The sequence below is a fragment of the Carica papaya genome, chromosome 4 (genome assembly GCF_054855325.1).
Source record: "Carica papaya isolate Zhongbai chromosome 4, ASM5485532v1, whole genome shotgun sequence".
Classification (NCBI taxonomy): domain Eukaryota; kingdom Viridiplantae; phylum Streptophyta; class Magnoliopsida; order Brassicales; family Caricaceae; genus Carica; species Carica papaya.
This window is the reverse complement of record NC_142312.1, coordinates 29,369,589-29,393,081: the sequence shown is the minus strand read 5'-3', so window position 1 is coordinate 29,393,081 and position 23,493 is coordinate 29,369,589. Positions and strand designations below refer to the sequence as shown.

Sequence of the window (23,493 nt, the reverse complement as noted above, 5' to 3'; positions counted from 1 at the left end):
ATAAAATTACAACTAATACTGAATTTTTGTAAAAAAAAAAATATTATTTATATTATGATAAAATCAAACCACGTAGAATAAAACTGTACTTAAATAAAAACTCAAAATAAAAGTTACGTAAATTTTTATATGATTAAGATTAGTAACACGGAGGCTTTAGTTCTTAAAACTAAGGCTTACTTCGCGGTACATGTTGTATTTTTTTTTATTGATTATGTATTTTTGGATTAAGTTTTGTATATTATAAGTAGTATTTTTAGAAAAAGTAAATATTATGAGATTTTGAATTTAATTTATCTCAAATTTCATCATGTTTAATAGCATATATGACAAAGAAAATGTAAGAGAAGATGAATATATGGTTATAAGAAAATAGATGTTAAGTTTGAATAAGTGTATTTCTTAATTAAGATTGGAAAATAAGGTGTTTAATTTGTTACGAAAATAAAGATAAGTCATTTTACGATAACTTTTTTTTTTTTGGAGTTTAAAAAATTGTAGGAGTTTTACAGGAGACTTTTATTATTTACAGGAGACTTTTACTCACTATATTTATTATTTAATAATAATAAATATATATTATTCACATGTCAATAAAGGAATCACCAAAATGAATAATTTAAAATTATATTACTGTTTTTACTTAAAATTTAATCATATCTGTGTTATATTATAATTTATAATAAACTACTAAATATAATTTTATGATATGTTAACGTTATAAATTTCATAAACTCTTTTATCAATGATATTATAGGTACGATTGTAACGGCCCCGGAAAATATTAAAATGAAATGAGTATTTAAATATATCGAATGCGGAAGCGAGATCAAAATTTCATTTAACATCCCTTACACGAAAAACCAAAAACGTACTTAAAATATAAAAGATTAAACTAACTAAGAAAGAAACTCGAAAATAAAACTATGCGTATGACTACAGAGTCTCTAGGCATCCCCTTCGTCGTCCTCCTGCGGAACGGGCTCGGGAACCATGTCTTCCTGATCTGAAATGGTTAATTAAGGAGTGAGCTACACTAGCCCAGTAAGAACATCACGATATCTCACCGTCACGGAGATAAAGGTGGGTAAAAAACCACAAAAAGACCAATGGAGCATAATTTACGATAAACTCGTTTATTAACAACAAAACCTTTTATCAATAATAAAACTTTGACCATCCACTTACCTTGGTGGAATTTATGAAAACAATATGAGAAAAACAATAACATTATCATAATCATTGAATAATCTAAGCTGTAAAACATAACACTTATCACGCCTCTTGTAATTCAATCATTGTACAACATATCTTTTTTTTTTTCTCATTTACCAGCCTACTAGTATCCGTGGGGGTCCATAGGGGTTCCGCTACCCGTTAACCTTTAACATTCATAATCAGTTTCCAGGGCCGTCCCCATACCCCGTCCGGTATGGGCGCCAAAACCATGAACCTCAATACCCCGTCCGGTATGAGGGTGAAACGGGCCGTCCCCATACCCCGTCCGGTATGGGCGCCAAAACCATAAACCTCAATACCCCGTCCGGTATGAGGGTGAAACGGGCCGTCCCCATACCCCGTCCGGTATGGGCACCAAAACCATAAGATCTCCATACCCCGTCCGGCATGTGAGACCACAATCCCGGTAGGGTTCCCTACGGACCCGGTCCGTCCACCATCTCCCAGGATATCTAGTCAGGCTGACCCCCATAATACAATTATCAGTTTACACAATCTTTCATTTTTCCTTTTCCTCAATCAGCATCATCAATTCACATTTAAACAAGCAAATCGTAATTCATACCAAACAGACAACATACAGTATCAGTTTTTCAGTCATTCAACCCATAATTAATAAAAACGTAGTACATGCACACAAATCTGTAAAATGAACACATCAAACCTCATTTTGCATTTAAAGCTGTAAACAGGCCAAATAACAGTAAACCACCAATCACACTAGACTCGGGCTCCATTAGCTACCTTAAGCAATTTCACACATGCATTAATTCAAGAAATACCGTTTTATCATTTTGAACTTTAATACCGTGATAGGAAATAAGGTGAGGGGTCCTTACTTGTTTTCGGGATCCGAATACGATTCACAGTGCGCCTGCAGGCTGTCCCTAATTTTCTCCTGAATTTTTCCCGGGGAACTGAAACACGCTAACAGTACCTGCACGGGTTCCAAAAAAATTCCAAATTAGGCCCAGGGCCTCTTTCGGCCCAAATCGCAACTCCGGCACGGCGGCTCCGCCGTGCTCCGGCGACGGCGCCGCCGCTGGCGGCGGCGAGTCGCCTCGGGTTGACTGTTTTCGGCCGTTTTTGGCCGAATTCGGCCACACTCGCATTGGTCCTTGTCAGAAAACAACCCAAGGGCCCTCGGGGGGCCAAAAAATCACGGAAAAACGGAGCTTACCGGCGGCGGCGCTCTCGGGTACGGCGACTCTCCGGCGAAGTTCGTGTTTTGGTGATTTGGCTTCGGTCAACCTGTAGAGAAAAGAATGGTGATCACGGTGATATAAAAATTGCATCGAACGGAGGCCGGGAAGGGCCTCGTCGGAGGCAAAAACCGAGAGGGGGCGCGGCGGTGCCGCTGGGCTTCGGCCGCGTATTCCGGCCGTTTGGCCGGGATTTCGGCTTCGATTTGGCCATAGGAGGAATCAGTGGGGAAAAACGAGTCGGGGGTATGAAATTTACCTCGATCGGCGGTCGGAAATTTCCCCGGTGCGGCGGCGAGTGGCGGCGGGTGGCGGCGGTCGGCCTCTGGTTCGTCTTCTCCGGCGAGCGGCTGGCGGCTAGGGTTTGTGGTCTGGTGTGGAGGTTCTATTTATAACCCCTTGCCTTTTGATCACAGCCGTTCATTTTGTTTTAATCTGGGCCGTTCGTTTTTGATTGAATCTGGGCCGTCCGTGCGATTGAATCTGGGCCGTCCGATCGCGTGATTGATCTGGGCCGTCGGATCGCACCCACGCGGATCGCCAGCGTGGCTCCTTTTGGAGTGACGCGGTCTTGCCACGTGGCAGGCCCTGGTTGGCCGGGACTACTGACCGGGCCTGCTGACGTGGCTGCTGACGTGGCCGCCCTTTTTTTTTTATTTTTTTTATTTTTTATAATCCAGAGTTATAATTGAGTTTAGAGTTTGTTATTTAAAATGTATTTATTTAGGAATTTCTCTCGTTTTTAGAATTCTTCTTTATTGATTTTTTTTTTTACTCAAAGAGATTTAAGGTTTTCTGATTGAGGGATTTTCTCCCGCTTGAGAAATATCTCTCCCGCTTGGAGGAAATATTTCTCCCATTTCCTGTCTGTACGTGTGGTCAAATGACTTGGCCCGCCTTGACACCTTACTTGCCGAGGTATCTAGTATTTTTTTAAAATTATATTTAGATCTTATTTTTTTGAATATTTAATTTATTTTAATCTTTATTAATTATAAAAATGCTAAAAAATTTTAATTTTTATTCATTTAAACTCTCAAGACTTTAATTTTTATAAATTCGAATTTAATTTCTTTTTACGAATTTATTTAAATTCGCGGGTACGACAATAGGTCATTTTTTTATAAAAATTAAAATTATAATTTTGTATATCTTATTAACTTGTTTTTTAAAAAATTGATATAAAGATACATTCGAATTCATGTAATAACATCAATAAGAAGCGACCACCAATTATTTATTATTATATTATACTTTAATAATATTAATTTTTAAATTAAAATTTATCATTATCAAATTTGTTTTTTTCAAAAATAAAAATAAATATAAATTCCACCATCAAAATTTTAACTTATTTTAGACATACCTAATTATTGTTACATCTTAAAAAATAATTAAAATAATAATTTATCCTTAGGATAATAATTGCAATATTACTTTACATTGAATTATAAATTTAACTATTTAGAGGAGATCCAAGTGATTATAATACCTGTACGGTAAAAAGGAAAAAAGGTTAGGGGTAGTTTTGGTAATAAGGTAAAAACCACCGGCTTGTCAAATCCGTGACAGCTCGGATCAGACGGCCGGACGTGGCCCACCATCACATGACGCCAACCTCCCCCCACGTTCGTTTTTCCTTTTTTTTGGAATTAAATATTTATTTACCATTTTAATTTTTAAAATTAATTTAATATCAAAAAAATAAAAATGATGTCATAAATACATAATTTCTACTCTTACGTAAATTTCCTTTTAAAACATAAATAATGATAATAATGGATAAATAAATAAATATTGCTATTACCACATCATAAATTGTTTTGTACGAATATTCATTTCCATGGCTATAAAACTGGAATTCTAACCCTTGGTTAGGGTTTCCGTGCCTTTCGATCTCTCTACTAAGTTTCATTTATGGCGTTATTGCTCTTACATATTACTCTGTCGTAAAAGGTGCGTCGTCTTCTTAATTTCAATTGCTATTTATTTATTATTTTATTTCATTTCAATCTGCGCTTTGCTAGATTCGGACAAAACAAACGGGAATAGTTCGTTTCATTTTCACTTCCAATCTGCTTAGTTTGGTCTCGATTTCTGGAACGAATTATCCAAATCCTGCTCTAATTAAATCTTGATTCTTAACTTGAATTTGATTCTTAAATCTTACAGATTTTTGGTTGTTTTTGGGCTATGGTACTGCTGGAATGATAGTTATTGCTCTTGGTCTTGATCTGAAATTGAATTTGAATCGGGCAAGGATTTGAAGGGGACCGTAGACTCATGTAGTTATGGATTTAGAGAGTGAAAGCTCTGCTCGTGAATCTGTACAAGATAACGAAGTAACCGAAAGAAGTATTTCTCATGATGCTGATGACAAGGTCAAGAATAATGGGTCATGCGCAAATGAAATTCATGGGTTGACCTATTTTCAGAATTTGAATGCCGATTCACCTCCTGCTGATAAGCTTGAAAAGGGTGCTGAAACTGCTCTATCAGGGAATCTCGGTTCACCGGGTGCTACATCCCCGGGGGTCACCTCGCCTCCTACCACGAAAGGCTATGGGTTGAAGAAATGGAGGCGGATTAGGAGAGATTCTGTGAAGGATACGACTCCCACTGTGGATAACAGTAAGATTTTGAAGCGGGGCTTATCAGTTTCATCTAACAATCAATCCAAACCTACGCATTTGCCATCAATTGAGATCAAACAAAATAGTGACGGTTCTGTAGGATCTGCAAATCTGTTAAAGAATACTGGTGTGGCTGGTGGGTTCACAATACAGGGCTCTAGTCCTGATTCCAGGTTTGCTGTAGGGAATGCTTTTTCAGCTGCCACAGATTCTGAAAACAGCGAGGACTGGAGTAGCAAATCATCGACCGCGGCCAGTGCTCCAAAAGTCAGGTACAACCTGCCTACTGCATCGGGATATATGAGGGATAAGAATCGAGTTAAGAGTTTGAATGGGAAGAGTGTGGGTAATTCAGCTCAACGGGTTCAACAGGGGAAAGGGCGGGTTGAAACCAGTAAGAAGCCTAGAGGAGAAAAGGTCAAAGTCGAGAAGGAAAATTCTCATTCCAGCATGGAATCTGACTCCAGAAGCTCCAACTTTGTCTTTATGCAGGGTGCAACTTCTAGGACCAGTAATGGAAAGCAATGTGGAAGGGCAATGAATTATGATGGGGAAAACAACGACGAAGTTCATGCAAGTGAAGAACAGTTCAATGAGGAAGTTCAAACTGCTTATCGGATAGATACTGGGGTAGAAGAATTCGAGGATCTTTTTCAGGACGATTTAGCTGCAGACTTGTCTTGGGAGGTTAAAGAAGAAAAGAGTGAGAACAACTGTCCAGCAATGAATCAGGATCCACTGATGGAGTCTATCCTCGGCCTTCAGTCGGTGCAGGATGCCCTTGAAAAAGGTTTGTCTACCATGCTTTTGATTATTTATTAAGGTCATTCTCAATGCTTTGTATGCTAGATCAGATGCTTCCTAATATTAATTATCATGTATCTCCATATCTGATCTGCACATTTTCAATTTTGAGGAAATGCATTTTATTGTTTGTGGGTAGATGGTAATAGTTTACACGAAAATATTTTTTTCACTTGAATATTCTTCCAATAGTCAGAATTTTCGAAAACTCTCGTCTTTACTTGATTCTTATAGGATGTCACTTTTCAAAAGAAAACATAATAGGATATTTGCAATATCTTTTAAAAGAAAAAGGATATTTCCAACAGCCTAAAGAAATAAATAAGTAGGATCTGTATTGCCTTTCCAGTGGGGAGGAGAAGTTTAATATGCTAAGATTCTGAAGTTTAGCAAGGAGAAGTTGCAGTTACATCACAGTTTAGGCTAATTTGGTTCCCATGTACACTAAATGGGAGTTGATTTAAAAATTGGAAGGGGGTGTTGGGGAGTATATGGAGGCAGCTACCGTTCCCATACTAATTCCAGATGGATAATATGTTAAATGTGTTTTTAGTGGGTAATGAATATCTAGTTATTTGGCAATCAAAATTAAAATCTCGTCACCAAATAAAAACTTTCCCATTAGACTTGGAATGTGTGAATTATTTGGTGGTCAGAATCAGGAAATGCTGAGGCTAGTGATTAAACACAGCATATTATTGACACTTATCTTACAAGTTTGGTGCCCTAGCTTGGTTGTTTATTTTCAAATTCAGGACATAAACTGTAATGAGTTACGTTGTTCTCGGCAGTTTGGGCATTTATGAGCTTTTGCTATCCAGTAGGATCCATCTTGTATTTCTGTGGAACTAAGTCTTCTTTGTTTGTGAACCTTTCAAAAGTCCTTTTTTTAAGTATCCTTCCCATGGAGCAATACAAGACATCAGGTATAATTGTTAGTATACTTCTGGTTGGCTTTATGTTCTTATGATCATTAAAAATGTTGGTGCTGTGGATCGTTCTTTTTGTCAGCAACAGTATTAGGCACATTTGATCCTTGATAGAGCTAGTCATTGTATGTAAAGTGGTGAGTGTGTAGGCACTACTTGACATCTATGATGGATGTAACATATTTGTCATTAGCTAGTTTTTGTAAGTTAAGGAAATTTGCTGGAAATCCCCAATAGGGAAAAAAAACAATAACAATAGAGAAACAAATAACGTTGCTGGTCCCACCATGAATGTGAAATCATTCCTTATATAGACTAGCAAGCAAAAAACAAAAATTACTATTGGGAATGAATCAAACCATGGCTGTTCGCCAAACTAGTGTAGAAAAATGAACGTTACTTTTTCAAATGCTCATTTGAGAATAATTGCCACAATGATTTCCTGGGTTGATTTGTTTTAAGTCAAGGTTCATTGTGTCTCATTATGTGGGAATTAATGTTTTTGCTTTCGCTAGTGATATTTCAACTTCAGGCAATTATTTATTAAGTTCATAGAGCTGTAAATACTCTTGCAGAAATCGAAAGGTTTAGGGAAATTAGAATGGAACCCATATCTCTACATGATGAAGCAGTTAAGGATTGCGGCGCATCTGCAGATTCCATCTTTACTGTTACACAAGTCCATGAACCAAGCTCATCTGACCAGTTGGGTGCTGAAAAATTTGGGCAGAATGGTTCAAGTTCCTTGGAACCTCAGGTATTAAGCTTGATAGAGAATGTAAAGCATTTGAAGAGCAAACTTGATGCGGCAACTGTCACGCTCGACCTGAAGGAAAAAAGGATTTGTGAGCTGGAATCCTCTCTAAATGTTAGCAAGTCAGTGAAGGGAGAATCAGGGAGCACTATAGAGTTGCAGCAGGAGAAATGTAGAGACATGGAATCTGAGCTCGAAGGTCTCTTTCAGCAAAAGATAGAGACTGAAATCGAGTATCTGGCACTAAAAAGGACAATACAGACAATGAGAGGCGCCACGAGCAATCAGATCATGCTTTTTGAAGAACAGAAAACACTTGCAGGGGAGCAAGCGGAGATACAGAGCAAGCTTGGAGAAGTAGAGAACAAGGCTGCAGAATTAAAGAAACAAGCAGAGGAGTTGGAGAAGTGTTGTGAGGACATTTTTGGAACCGAAGAAATCTTGATAACACAGAGGAGGATCTACAAGGTTACTTCATGTTTTTCTATACAGTTGATTTTATTGCTGTTAGTATGTTGGCTGTTTGTCTCACAGTTGTCACCCCGTTCGAGGGTAGTTGTACCCACCTGATAGAATAGGCCTTCTTTTTTCTCTTAGTCAATGGAAAATTTACTAGGCAAAGATTTCAGTGTTCAGTTTATGTCTCTTTTGATTTTGTTTTGTTCTTTCTGTTTTTTTTTGGTGGGGAGGGGGGAAGAAGATAATGTGGAAAAGAGGGGGGGAAGTTGTATAACCATGATTCTACTTGGTGTGCACATTCTGTAACTCAGATGGTTTTAATAGTTTCCTTTTGGCCAATACCATAATGGTATACCTTTTATTCTCTTCTTTTTTATCACAATAGCACCTAGGAATCAAGTCTATATGTAATAAATGTATTTATATATAAAAAAATATGTTTAATGACCCGAAACCAAAAAAGAAAAGAAAAATATGTAATATATACATATAAAATAATAATAAATGAATAAATTAAAAATTAATTAATTAATTAATTATTAGTTTAGAGTTTTCCTAAACTACTTTTTAATAACTCATTATGAATATCTCTTAAATCTTAAAATTTATTTTTCTACCTAAATTTTTGAATGAAGCTCTTGACAACACGAAATATGAGAAAAGAATTCAGTGATGAAAACCTAAAGTTAAAGTTAGTTTTTTTTCTTTTTTTTCTTCCTTCGAAAGTAATATTGCTTTTAATTTTTTTTTTTTTTTTTTTACATTAACTTCACCATTTCAACAAATTTATAAATGAATTATATATTATTAGAATATAAATAAATAAAAAAATTATAATCTTTAAATATTTTTAACATGATATTTGTGATTCTACCGATCAGAGGTAAGCATTCTGTATTATAATTCTACCAATGGAAGTTAAATATTAGTTGATAATTCATTTCGTTAGTGACAAAATATACAATACATATTGTGCATTATGATCTTATCAATGGGACATTAACCATGTTAACATATTTATTTGATAGAAACTATTTTCGATATTGTACCGGTTGTAATACCCCAATTATTATTATTATTATTAGTATTATTTTATTTTAATTTTTTGTAATTTTTATATGAATATATGAATTTTTATATGATTTTAATTTAGTTTAATTTAATTAAATAGAAATAATAATAATAATAATAATAAAATGGGTAAAATTATTTTAGAGATTTAATTGAAAGAAATTTTGAAAAAAAGAGGTCAAAATTTGAATTCTGGGAATATTTTCGAAAGAAAATTTGAAAATTGTGGGTCAAAACGTAATTTAAAAAAATTGAGCCACGTCAGTTATCTGGTCAGCAGCCCCGGCCAACCAGAACGCGCCGCGTGGCAGAGACGCTGACGTGGGAGGCCACGCGGAAAGGAGCCACATGGGCGATCCGCGTGCGCGCGATCGAACAGCTGAGATCTGTTCCCGCGCGTACGGACGACCCAGATCAAAAACGCGCACGGATGACCTAGATTGCACGCGCACGGACGGTCCAGATTGAATCGCGCACAGACGGCCCAGATTGCGTCGCGATGAACGACCCAGATTCATTTTCTTTTTACTTGCGATTGGACGGTACAGATTAAATTGCGATGGATGGCTCATATTAAAAACGGAAGGTTATAAATAATCTCATTCACACCCAAACCCTAACCCTAGCCGCCAGAGCCCCACGCCGGAGAAGACAGCCCAGGTCCTTCCCGATTCTCGTTCGATGTAATTTTTACACCATTGTGACCACCGTTCCTTCTCCTATAGATTGACCGGAGCAAAACACCAAATCGCGACTCGAGCCGGAGGAGCCGCCGTACTAGAGAGCCCCGCCACCGGTAAGTTTCGATTTTTGGTATTTTTTTCGGCCCACCGAGAGCCCTAGGGGTGTTTTTTCACAGGAACCAATGCAAGTTTGGTCGAATTCGGCCGAAAACAGCTGGAAACAGCCAATCCTAGGCGGATCGCTGCTGCCGGAGCCCCCGTACTGGAATTTCAAAATTGGCCGAATAAGCCTTGGGTTTGATTTTTGAGTTATTTGGAACATGTGTAGGTACCGTAAACGCAATTTAGTTCCCGAAAAAAAAATTCAAGGAATTCAGGGACTGTCTGTAGGCACAGTGAAAATCTGGTTTTCGGCTTCGAATCAAGTAAGGACCCCTCACCTTATTTCTTATCACGGGGTTAAATTTTAATGAATGATAAAACTGTATTTGTATTAATTAAATAGATATACATAATTATTACGGTTGCTAATGTAGTCCAATCCAGACATATTTCTCTGTCAGTTCCTGTTTGATTTATTTTACAGTCTAACTGCAGTATGGTATCTGATTTATTTATTCTATGATTTTGAATGCATGAATCACTGTCTACTTCATTATGGCTTGATTTCGTGAATTCGATGATATGTTTGTCTTGTTGGATGCTCGTTACTTGTTTAAGTATTCATATTTATGTGGGAAACAGAAAACTAAGAAAAAAATAGAAAATGTATGTGAATTGATAAATAGATAAGTTGACAGCCTCACTAGATATCCTGGGAGATGGTGGACGGATTGGATCTATAGGGAACCCTATCGGGAACGTTGTCTCATATCAGACGGGGTACGGAGACTTTTAATGTTTTGGCGCTCATACCGGACGGGGTATGGGGACGACCCGCTTCACCCTCATACCGGACGGAGTATTAAGGTTTTATTATTTGGCGCCCATACCGGACGGGGTATGGGGACGGACCTGGAAATTAAGTTTGTTAAATGAATGGTTCATGTGTAGCGGGGACCCCTATGGATCTCCACGGATACTGGTAGACTGATAAAAAAGGGGTAACTGTTGTTTGATGATTGAAATATAAAAGTATGACATGTACTATGATACAGATCATATATAAATTCATGATATTTATGATGTTATTGTTTCCATGAGTCATTTTTATAAATCACACTGAGGTAAGTGAACGGTAAATAGTTTGATTATTGATAAATAAATTTACTTAAACCTTGTGCTCCATTGGTTGTCTTTGGTTTTCTATCAACCTTTACTTATGTGACAATGATATAGTGTGATGTCTTTACTGGGTTAGTGTAGCTCATTCCTTACTTAACCATTTCAGATCAGAATGACTTGGTTCCCGAGCTCGATCTACAAGAAGACGGCAAGTAGATACCTAGATGTTTATTAGTTTCTTTTATAGTCTTTCATTCCCAGTATTTTCCTTTAGATGACTTATTTTCGGTATTGTTAGTACGTTTAAGTTACTGTATAAGGGATATTAAACATAACATTTTATTTCGATTCCGCACTTATATTCTTTATATACATTTCCTTTTTAAATTTTCGGGACCGTTACAGTTAATATCAGAGTCGCGTTCCTTGGACTCGTCCCTTACACAATAATACTTAGAGAAACACCAAACTATTGAATCATTACTCAATCCTTACTTATGAAATGCAGGTGCAGAGAGATAAAGAGAGGAAGACCTCCACTAAACCGAGCAGCCCGGGATGGTTCGCTTCGGAAAGATGTTGACAGAATATTTGAGATGCTGGAGAGACTCATTGCTGCCCATCAAGGTTAAGAGGAGAGAAGGGAGCTACCCGACCCTTCCCTGCTGCCACAGGTTGAGCCACCACTACAGCGGGAGCATCCCGAGCCACCCCGGTATGAGCCTGCTCCTCCACAGTACCACCCGGTGCCACCATCGCAGTATAATTCGGTAACCCAGCCGCAGTACTGCCCAGTACCGCCACAGTATAATCCAGTACCCCCACCATATTAGCAAGTACCACCACAAGACCCCCTAGTTTATCCTCAGCTTGGCCCAGTTCCTCTTTCGCAGGACCCAACTCCTTCCATGATTGACTCAGGCTACATAGAGAGGTACAGGAGACTGAACCCATCCACTTTTGTAGGAGAATCCTCCTTTGAAGATGCCCAGTATTGGTTGGCAGAGACGGAGAAGGCCTTCAAGACTTTAGGAGTGACTCCCGAGCAAAGGGTCACTTTTGCTACCTACATGCTGGTGGGAGAAGCAAACCGCTGGTGGGAACTCAAGTAGACCACCATGCCTGTTCCGGTCACTTGGGAACAGTTCTTAGCAGCATTCCATACAGAGTACCTTCCAGAGCACATCCGACACTTGAAGGAGATGGAGTTTGTCCAGTTGGTCTAGGGGAACATGATGATATCAGAATATGCCCGTAAGTTCTTAGAGTTAGGCTGATACTCCCTTGAGACGTTGATGGACGAGGACAGGAAGGCTAGGAGGTTCCAGTGGGGCTTTCGCCTAGAGATCAAGCAACATCTATTTGTATTGGATCTCAAGACATACTCAACCGTCCTGGCCAAGGAACAGTTAGTTGAGAGGAGCCTCCACACTCTCCCTCGGCCAGTAGGGAACCACTGACCTTTAGCTCTACTCTGCAAACCAGCACCTACTGCGCCTATCCAATAGAAAAAGAGGCCCAGACCGATGATCCAGGCTGCTCCTCAGGCTCCAGTGGCAGGACGTGGTAAGATCTATCAGCATTGTGGCAGGGATCACGGGGATCGACCATGTTACTGCCTCAACAACACTTGTCGCATATGTGGTAGTGCCCAACACTATGCGATAAAGTGCCCAAGGAACCAGAATCAAGAAAGACCTCCTATTCAAGGTAGGGCTTACAACCTCACCCAGCAGGATGCCGACGCTGACCTGAACGTAGTACAGGGTATGTATACTATCTGTAACTATTTTGCTCATGTTTTGTTTGACACTGGTGCATCGCATTCATTTGTTTTACCTGTTTTTGAATCCAAATTTAATGTATTGCTTGATAAACTTGATTCGATGTTAATTGTATCTACTGCTGGGAGTGCAACATTACTAAGAGAAGTTGTCTACAAGGCTTGTGTCGTGGAGATAGCAAATAGGAAACTGAGTGTAGACCTGATAAAATTAGACACAGGGAATTTTGACGTAATTTTAGGGATGAATTGGCTAGCGGCGTATCACGCCACCATAGATTGTTTTAGCAAAAAGGTTGTATTCAGTCCTCCAAATGGGGAGCTATTTATAAATGAATAAAATTATTTAGTACTTATTACTTGATGGCAAATTTTCTTACTTGTCGAGTGCCTTAACCTTGCTATTTTTTCTAATTAGGCAAACCCAAGAAAGAGAATTGTATTCAAGAGATTCCGGTAGTCTGAGACTTTCAAGATATATTTTCGGATGAGCTACCCGGACTACCAATAGATAGGGAAGTCGAGTTCACCACAGACCTACAGCCTGACACCTAACCTATTTCGGTTGCTCCTTACGGCATGAGCCGCGTTGAGATGGAGGAGCTGAGAAAATAGATCACTGAATTGCAAGACAGTGGTTTTATCAGACACAGTGTGTCCCCTTGGGGCACCGGAGTCACTTTTGCCAGGAAGGGAGATGGAACGTTGAGGCTATATATTGATTATAGAGGATTGAACAGGGTCACAATCATGAACAAGTATCTCATTCTCAGAATTGATGACCTCTTTGATCAGTTGTAGGGTGCGCAGGTCTTCTCCAAAATAGACATGCGATCAGGTTACCATTAAGTGAAAATAAGAACAGAAGACATCCCCAAGACGGCCTTTCGAATCAGGTATGGACACTGTGAGTTCCTGGTCATGCCATTTGGGTTAACCAACGCCCCAGCCATCTTCATGGATCTGATGAACAGGGTCTTCAGAGAATTCCTAGATCAAATTATTATTGTGTTCATCGATGACATCCTGATCTACTCAAAAAGCAGAGAAGAACATGTTCACCATCTAGCCCAGGTTTTGCAGGTTTTCAGAAGAAAGAAGCTGTATGCAAAGTTGAGTAACTGTAGATTTTGACTTGAGCAGACCGCCTTCCTAAGGCACATCATATCAAAGGATGGAGTATCAGTAAACTCTGAAAATGTTGAAGCGATGCTCGGCTGGAAGAAATCGACATCAATTAAAGAAATTCGTAACTTTCTAGGAATGGCGGGCTATTACCGCAGGTTCGTCGAAGGATTTTCTAGCCTAGCGGCTCCCCTAACCTGACTCATAAAGAAGAATGCCAAGTTTGAGTGGAATGAGGACTGTGAAAGAAGTTTTTCAGAACTGAAGAAGCGGTTGACTACTGCACCTGTGCTGGCCTTATCGAGTGGATCGGGGGGATTTACAGTTTACAGTGATGCCTCCTATCTAGGCCTTGTTGTGTCCTAATGTAGCATGTGAAGGTCATAGCTTATGGGTCTTGACAGTTAAAGAGCCATGAAAAAAATTATCTCACCCATGACTTAGAGCTTGCTGCAATCATATACGCCTTGAAGATCTGGTGCCATTATTTATACGGAGAGACCTTTCAGATCTATACCGATCACAAGAGTTTGAAACACATATTCACTCAGAAGGATCTCAATATGCATCAGAGAAGGTAGATAAAACTTCTTAAAGACTATGATTATGATATCTTGTACCACCCGGGTAAGGACAACGTAGTCGCCGATACACTCAGCAGGAAAAATGCAGGTATCTTAGTCCATTTGATGGTCTCAGAATGCAGGTAAATTGGGGCTACACAACAGGTTCGACTTCAGGACTTGAGGAGAGCCACATGTTTGAGCCATTTGACCGTCCAGCCTGAGTTAATACAGAGAATAAAGAAAACTCAGTCAGTTGATTCCGCCCTAATGGCCCTCAAGAACAATACAGGATAGGGAGTTAGTTCAGAATTCCGAGTCTCTGCCGATGGGTTACTCCGATTTCAGGACAGGATGTGTGTTCCGAATGATAGTGAATTGAAGAGAGACATTATGACTGAGACCCATAGCTCAAACTTTGTCATGCATCCCGGAAGCACTAAAATGTACCAAAGCATACGACCCCGATTTTGGTGGAATGGTATGAAAAGGGACATAGCTGACTTTGTGTCTAAGTGCTTGATATGTCAGCAGATCAAGGCAAAGGATCAGTGCCAAAGTGGGCTACTTCAGCCTTTATCGATTCCGGAATGGATGTGGGAACATATCGCCATGAACTTCGTGACAGGGTTATCTAAGGCACGCGCAGGACATGACGCCATCTGGGTAATTGTTGACCGACTCACAAAGTCTTTCCACTTCTTAACAATCAGAATGACCGATCCCTTAGACAAGTTGGCAAGAATGTATATCCGGAAAATAGTTAGATTACATGAAGTTCTAGTGACAGTGGTGTCCGATAGGGACCCTAGGTTCACTTCTCGATTTTGGAGTAGCTTTCAGTAAGCCATGGAAACGAAGCTGTCCTTCAGTACTGCCTTCCACCCTCAGACTGATGGACAATCAGAAATGACAATCTGTACACTTGAAGATATGCTTCGAGCTTGTGTCCTTGACTCTGGGAGCCATTGGGATGACCATCTGCCCCTGATAGAATTTGCCTACAACAACAGCTAACAAGCGAGCATTGGCATGGCTCCGTATAAGGCGTTATATGGGCGTCCATGCAGATCGCCGATTTGTTGGAAATAAGTGAGTGATAGAAAATTGTTCAGCCCGGAGCTGGTAGAGGAGACCACATCCAAGATAGTTAAGATCAGAAGAAACATTCAGACGGCTCAGAGCAGTCAGAAGAGTTACGCGGACACCTGGAGGAGAGATTTAGCGCTTGAGAAAGGCGACCTGGTGTTCCTCAAGGTCACTCCTTTCAAGGGAATTAGTAGGTTTGGCAGGAGGGAAAAACTAAACCCCTGATTCATTGGACCATTCGAAGTCTTAGACATGATTGGTACTGCCGCCTACAGACTAACACTACCTTTAGAGCTTTCCAAGATCAATAATGTATTTTATGTGTCTATGCTACGTAAGTACAACTCGGACCCCTCTCATGTCTTGGCCCATGAACCCTTTCCACTCCAGGAAGACTTATCCTACGAGGAAGTACCAGTCGGTATTACGGATCGAAAGAGTAGGTTGCTTCGCAACCGGAAAATATCCTTTGTAAAGGTCGTATGGCAGAACCACACACCAAGGGAGGCTACATGGGAACTAGAATCAGACTTTAGAGTCCAGTACCTCCATTTGTTCGATCAAGAATAAGATGCAAATTTGAGGGACCAAATTTCTTTAAGGGGGGAGAGTTTAAACACCCCAATTATTATTATTATCATTATTATTATTATTATTATTATTATTATTTTGATTTTTTGTAATTTTTATATGAATATATGAATTTTTATATGGTTTTAATTTAGTTTAATTTCATTAAATAGAAATAATAATAATAATAATAATAAAGGGTAAATTTATTTTAGGGATTTAATTGAAAGCAATTTTGAGAAAAATATGTGAAAATTTGGGTTCTGGGGGTATTTTTAAAAGAAAATTTGAAAATCGGGGGTCAAAACGTAATTTAAAAAAATTGAGCCACGTCAGCTGCTCGATCAGCAGTCCCAGCAACCCAGAACGCGCCGTGTGGCAGAGATGCTGACGCGGGAGGCCACAAGGAAGGGAGCCACATGGGCGATCCGCGTGCGCACGATCGAACGGCTGATATCCGTTCTCACGCGCATGGACGACCCAGATCAAAAGCGCGCACGGACGACCCAGTTTGAATCACGCACGGACGACTCAGATTGCATCGCGATGAACGGTCTAGATTCATTTTCTTTTTAATCGCGATCGGACAGTCCAGATTAAATCACGATGGATGGCTCAGATTAAAAGCGGAAGGTTATAAATAATCTCATCCACACCCAAACTCTAACCCTAGCTGCTAGAGCCCATCGCCGGAGAAAATAGCCCAGCCGCTTGGGAGCCGACCGCCGCCACCGACCGTCGCACCGGAGCAATTTTTTCCCGCCAAACGAGGTAAAAATTCTCTTCTTGGCTCAGAATTCGATGTTGAATCCACCTGTGGCCAAATTGAAGCCGAAACACCGGCCAATTGGCAGAAAAATACCACCGAAGCCCAGTAGCGCCGATGCGGGTTTTCTCAATTTTTTCCTCCGATGGGGCCCTTCCTGATTCCCGTTCGATGTAATTTTTACACCATTGTGACCACCGTTCCTTCCTCTATAGGTTGACCGGAGCAAAACACCAAATCGCGACTCGAGCCAGAGGAGCTGCTGCACCAGAGAGCCTCGCCGCCGGTAAGTTTCAGTTTTTGATATTTTTTCGACCCATCGAGAGCCCTAGGGGTATTTTCTCACAGGAACCAATGCAAGTTTAGCCAAATTCGGCCAAAAACAGTCAGAAACAGCCAACCCGAGGTAGATCGCCACCGTGCAGGAATTCTGAAATTGGCCGAATAGGTTTTGGGTCTGATTTTTGAGTTATTTGGGACATGTGTAGGTACTGTAAGCGTGTTTCAGTTCCCGAAAAAAAAAATTCAGGGAACTCAGGGACTGCCCGTAGGCGCAATGAAAATCTGGTTTTCGGCTTCGAATCAAGTAAGGACCCCACACCCTATTTTCAATTACGGAGTTAAATTCTAATGAATGATAAAACTGTATTTGTATGAATTAAATAGATATACATAATTATTACGGTTGCTAATGGAGGCCGAACCGGACATATTTCTCTGTCAGTTCCTGTTTGATTTATTTTACAGTCTAAATGCAGTATGGTATCTGATTTATTTATTCTATGATTTTGAATGCATGAATCACTGTCTACTTCATTATGGCTTGATTTTGTGAATTCAATGATATGCTTGCCTTATTGTATGCTTGTTACTTATTTAAATATTCATGTTTATGTAGAAAACGGAAAACTAAGAAAAAAATAGAAAATGTATGTGAATTGATAAATGGATAAGTTGACAGTCTCACTAGATATCTTGGGAGATGGTGGACGGACCGGGTCCATAGGGAACCCTACCAAGAACATTGTCTCATACCAGACGGGGTATGGAGACTTTCAATATTTTGGCGCTCATATCAAACGGGGTATGGGGACAGCCCACTTCACCCTCATACTGAATGAGGTATTGAGGTTTTACTATTTGGGGCCCATACCGGACGGGGCATGGGGACGGCCTTGGGAATTAAGTTTGTTAAAGGAATGGTTCACGTGTAGCGGGGACCCCTATAGATCCCCACGGATACTGGTAGACTGATAAAAGGGGGGTAACTGTAGTTTGATGATTGAAATATAAAAGTATGACATGTACTATGATACAGATCATGTATGAATTCATGATATTTATATGATGTTATTGTTTCCATGAGTCGTTTTTATAAATCACACTGAGGTAAGTGGACGGTAAATGGTTTGATTATTGATAAATAAATTTACTTGAAACTTGTGCTCCATTGGTTGTTTTTTATTTTCTACCAACATGTACTTCTGTGACAGTGATATAGTGTGATGTCTTTACTAGATTAGTGTAGCTCATTCTTTACTTAACCATTTCAGATTAAGAGGACTTGGTTCCCAAGCCCGATCTACAAGAAGACGGCGAGTAGATACCTAGATGTTTATTAGCTTCTTTTATAGTCTTTCATTCCCAGTATTTTTCTTTAGATGACTTATTTTTGGTATTATTAGTATGTTTAAGTTATTATATAAGGGATATTAACCATAACCTTTTATTTCGCTTCCATACTTATATTCTTTATATACATTTTCTTTTTAAATTTTCAGGGTCGTTACACGGGTGGTGACAAAGTAGCATACTATTGTGATTTTTACATTGGGGTTAAGTGTGACATTAGTTTATATCAGAGGCAAAATTTTCTTATTCATAAATATGTGCTATTAAATTTTAAAAATTTGAGCTTAATTTTCGAGAAAAATTCATACGAAAAGTGTGAATTGCGAATCACATAATGCTATTATTTTTTATCAATATTTATTAATTTATATGTATTATTATTTTTTATTTGTCAATAATTAATTATGAAGTATTAGTTACTTACGAGTTACCAAGATCATGAATTATTACCTTTCTTTTTAAAAAATTTCTACATAAGAGACTCAAATACAAGAAAAATTTAAGGTGTAATCGTTAAAATTTGATATCTAACTATCTAAACATTTTTAGTACTTCTTTACTTACATAGTTTGAGACTTTGAACTTATTTTAATTTTTATATATTATAATATAATATATTTTAGATTCTCATTATGTTGAATTTCAAACTACTTTGGAATAACTTTGTTTATCCATTAAATTTTCTGTTTATGTTTATATTATTACCCTTATATGTTTTTTTTTTCTAAATATACAGCGTTATGTGTTAAGCTTGGATTCGCTTGGGAGAGTATATATATATTAATAAATATTTCCCACTCATTAGAAAAATTCTTTTATGTTTTAATAAATTAAATTTTCTTATATATTTTGAAGATGTTATATTTTAATTTTATATTAAATACACTTATAAAATTTTTAAATAAAAAGGCAAGCAAATACAATGTCAAAAAAAAAAAAAAACTCAATTTACTACCTAAAATTTTATTAATTTTTTATAAAACTCGTTATGGAATTTTATATTTTTTTAAAGAAATTAACTTTAAACTTAGAAAAATTTAAATTCGAAACTTTTACTCCATATAAGATATTATTACAGATATCGAAGTTTATATTTCTTTAAAAAAAATGATTTAAACTAAAATTTTTATTCTAAATAAAATATTATTCAAATAAAATTTTGTAGATAATTTTTATCGAACTTTTTCTAAATTAAGGTATCGAATTTTATACTTCTTTAAAAAATTGACTTTGAATTTAGAAAGAATTAGGGTTTAAATTTTGCTCTAAATAAAACGTTACTAGGGATCTTATATAACGGTTTAATTAGAAATGAATATCGTATGTTTTGTAAGTGAAGAAATTATGTTAACATAATTAATATGAGATGATACTCTCAACTATATATATATATATATAGATATATACACATGTAGATATATATATATATATATATATATATATATATATTAGAACTACAATTTGAATTTGTGTTGAAAAGGAATTATGAAATGGTGGATAAAACAGAGGATAATGTGGACTCACAGATGTCTCATACGACACACTCGCTTACTTGAGCAACTATGAAGTGTTCAAGCCTTGCTACCTAGTTGCTAGTATTGTCAAACTTAGCTGCATATAAAACAGCAAAGGGGTCACCATCTATCCCAGCTATGTACATACACTCACACACACATATGTATATATATAAGATATACATACATATATATATATATATATGTACAGGTTGCTTCATATTCAATCAACCCTCAAGTACTAATTAGGATATACTTTCTGTGTTCTATATTCTTGTTTCATTAGTTAATTTTTTTTATTCATATTTGAAAGTGTTTACAAATTCGATGAATACACATGATCTTAGAGTGATGTCAAAAAAAAATGAATATATATATATATATATATATGATGAAGTGGCATGAAAGTACAGAAAAACTTTCACGAGAATTCGTCAAGAGAACAGGTGAGCCTACCCTTTTTAAATTTCTCTTAACCTCAATCCCATTATACACCCCTACCTACACACATATGTATATAATGCATATACATGCAGACACACCGCCTGTGCGTTTTGTATATACAAATTTTATATCTCCCACAACATAAGAAATTAACCTGCTCAAGTTATATGTATAGATATGACTTGGTCATTTGCTTGTAAGTGACTTTTAATGCCTTTATGTTACTATGATATATATCTATATATATATATATATATATATACACATGTAAGGATATCGAACAATTCAGATAAACCCAGAAAGTGGGTTTTGTTGGGAGATATGTATACATATATATTATATATATGTGTACACTTGTAATGGAGTTGTATATACAAAATGACTTACAACCGGTAACAAGTCAAGCCTTAAATTCTCACATCATCAACTCCTTTATATGAGAGCCAGTTACAAGTGAAGGCAGCAGAAAGTAAAACAGATTGACCAGTTGTTTATATCCTCTTCATTTTTTAATATTTGAATAATTACTTTTCACAAAAAAATAATTAAGTTTATAAACTTTGGATAATATGAAGTTTCTACTGTGAGTATTATAAGCAATGCGTAAAGAATAAGAAATAATAAATAAGAACACAAGAATTTATATAAAAAAAAAACTATTTTTTCAGTCATCATCATCTTCATCCCAGAAAAAGATACAATGAGCTTTTTTTTAATCTTTTCAGCATCAATGGTTGAACATACCAAAATGTCTAAACCATAACCAAAAGGGTTCTTCTTCTTCTCTCCTCATCATTTCTAATGCAACGAAAACTAAACTAGAAACCAGACAAAACCTAAACTCTGAAACTCTGTATCTCCATTTCCATAACTAGACTTCTCTACTACTGCATGCCACTAAACCATAACAGTCATCATCATCATAAACCATGCATGTTTCGAAGACTTACAGTATCTCAATAATCAGGTTCTTGGGCAGGAATATCGTTGAGATCAAAGTTACGGACCGCACGAGTAGTGGGCTGTTGTTGCTCAGATGATGAAGAGGTGACTTGACTTCCAGCCGGTGATGCCATCGGTGCCGTCCGGTGACGCCGCATATGTCCGCCGAGTGCCTGACCTGTGGGGAACCCTTTGCTGCATATGTTGCATTGGTGATTGGCTGCAGTACTCACTACCCGATCTTCGAATAGTACGATTTCCTGATTGAGTCCTGACCGTGCCGGCTCTTTGGAGACATCATTCTTCAGTTTATTATGGCTGGACCTGTGGCCCCCGAGAGCTTGGTAGGTAGGAAAAGGCTTGTTGCAGTTGATGCAGATGTGTTGAACTTGATTGTTTTGGTCCGTCACTACAACTTCACCTTCTTTCTCCTGATCACACAGTCTTCTCTTCTTCATATTCATCGTCTTGTTCAGCTCGACATTCTCTTTGCTCTTTGGTTCAGTCTGATCTCCCATGATATTAAGCTCGTTTCCAGCTCCTTTAATGGAGCTCTTGTGCTCCTCAGCTATCTTCTTCTTTGGATTTCCATCAGATTGAGAAGATCCCCCGCGAGCAAATATCATGAGATCCTTCACCGCTTCGTCCATGTCATTCTCATCCAATTGATCATCATTATTATTCTTGTCTTCCTCCTGGATCGCATAAGAACCAGATCGGGACCCGGAGCCGGAACCATACCCGGAAGCGGAAGAAGCAGGCGGGAGGGCTTTTCGACCTCTTTTACCAGTGACCAACCATCGCGGCAGCGAATCCTTGAGGTCCGAGACGGAGCCGGTGTTAGCTGAAGAATACAAATGAAGACGATCATCAGAGAGGGTGGAGACTGAGGAAGCAGCCTTCTTTGCGACCGCGTTTGGTGGCTGAATTCCTCTCCAGCCCCTATCCACGCCAATATTTTGATTATCTGTAGGTTCTACAAGAACCAACTGTCGATCATGATTAGGAAGATCATTTTTGTTGGCGACAAGATCAATCAGCTTTTGAGATTTTTTGGCGGCTTGAACATGGATTCTCCTGTGCCCACCTAACGCTTTTCCCGATGCGAAAACCCTCCCGCAATCCTGGCATACGCGACTTTGATTGTTCCTCGATAAACCACCAGAGCCGGCGGAGTCGCCGCTGCCGGCGTCTGCCATGGGAGTACTACCTTCCGCAGCTTCATTAGACTCCCTTCTCGGGAGCTTGAGCTTAATCAATAGTCGGTCCTTTGTTGAGAAATCCTTATCTTTCTCCCCGGAACCCGATCCCACGACTCCCTGAAGGTTTGCCTGCTCTCGATCCTGATCTTGATCATTCTCCATTGTTGACGATCGAGATAGCTGCAAATCCGAGAAGCGTAGAGTCTCCTTGCTCTTCTTCCGCTTCTTATTCTCAGCTCAGATATTTAAAAAGACAACTTAGTAGAGTAGTTATCTAATGTCGGAACCACAAAGAGAACCAAAAAGAATAGGAAATCAGGATTTTTAGATTGAGGTTTAATAGTTAGCTTGGTTTGGTAGAAACCATTTTCTTTTCCACTTCTTTTTCGGGGATTTATTTTCACATCTCTTCCTAAAATTTCGAACACCCACAATGGAAAAAAATCCCGAAAAATGAATGAATTGGACCCAGACAAAGCCCAGCTCACCAGAATTAGCTTCCCGGAATTTCCAAATTCGTCTGCGACAAAACACGCTTAAAATCCCTGAAGAGCCGAGAAGAAGAAGGAAGAAAACTAAGAAGAAGAAGAAGAAGAAGAAAGGTCACAGAGAATCTAAAGCTTTGTGGCGTGACAAAACTGAATCTAAAGGCTGCAAGTCTCAAGTTTCCTGCAAGATTCTTGGCCAACTTGGTAGCACAAAAAAGTACGTTTTTAGGTATCTTCTTGAGATGATTCTTGGATGGACCTGATAGCCATTCAAACAAAATTTTCAATGGCATTCTGATTCTTTCATGATTGAGAGATATGGCGACACGAAGTTGGAGGTTTTGTCATCATAATCTCACCATATGGTCGTCGTGGAG

General features: G+C 38.4%; 2 protein-coding genes across 3 annotated transcripts; one reads left to right on the top strand and one right to left on the bottom strand.

Moving 5' to 3' along the window:
• The first annotated feature begins 4,252 nt into the window (after positions 1 to 4,252).
• Positions 4,253 to 8,381, top strand: WIP2 (WPP domain interacting protein 2). 2 transcript variants are annotated; one of them, XM_022050256.2, is made up of 3 exons: positions 4,253 to 4,397; positions 4,614 to 5,864; positions 7,383 to 8,381. In XM_022050256.2, exons 2-3 carry the CDS (start codon positions 4,733 to 4,735, stop codon positions 8,129 to 8,131), a joined length of 1,881 nt encoding a protein of 626 aa, XP_021905948.2. In that variant the 5' UTR covers positions 4,253 to 4,397; positions 4,614 to 4,732; the 3' UTR covers positions 8,132 to 8,381. The 2 variants fall into 2 exon arrangements, with proteins under 2 accessions (XP_021905948.2, XP_088074961.1); XM_088218835.1 differs by having other exon boundaries at positions 4,254 to 4,397; positions 4,656 to 5,864.
• Positions 8,382 to 21,111: 12,730 nt separating this feature from the next.
• On the bottom strand, positions 21,112 to 23,493 carry LOC148266533 (uncharacterized). Its single transcript, XM_088217029.1, has one exon. It carries the CDS (start codon positions 22,788 to 22,790, stop codon positions 21,441 to 21,443), a length of 1,350 nt encoding a protein of 449 aa, XP_088073155.1. The 5' UTR covers positions 22,791 to 23,493; the 3' UTR covers positions 21,112 to 21,440.

Excerpts from the sequence above, each read along its gene's own strand:
- WIP2 (XM_022050256.2), top strand. The coding sequence starts at position 4,733 with ATGGATTTAGAGAGTGAAAGCTCTGCTCGTGAATCTGTACAAGATAAC. Across the intron at positions 5,865-7,382 it reads GCAGGATGCCCTTGAAAAAG|AAATCGAAAGGTTTAGGGAA; the intron begins GTTTGTCTACCA and ends ATACTCTTGCAG.
- LOC148266533 (XM_088217029.1), bottom strand. The coding sequence starts at position 22,790 with ATGGAGAATGATCAAGATCAGGATCGAGAGCAGGCAAACCTTCAGGGA.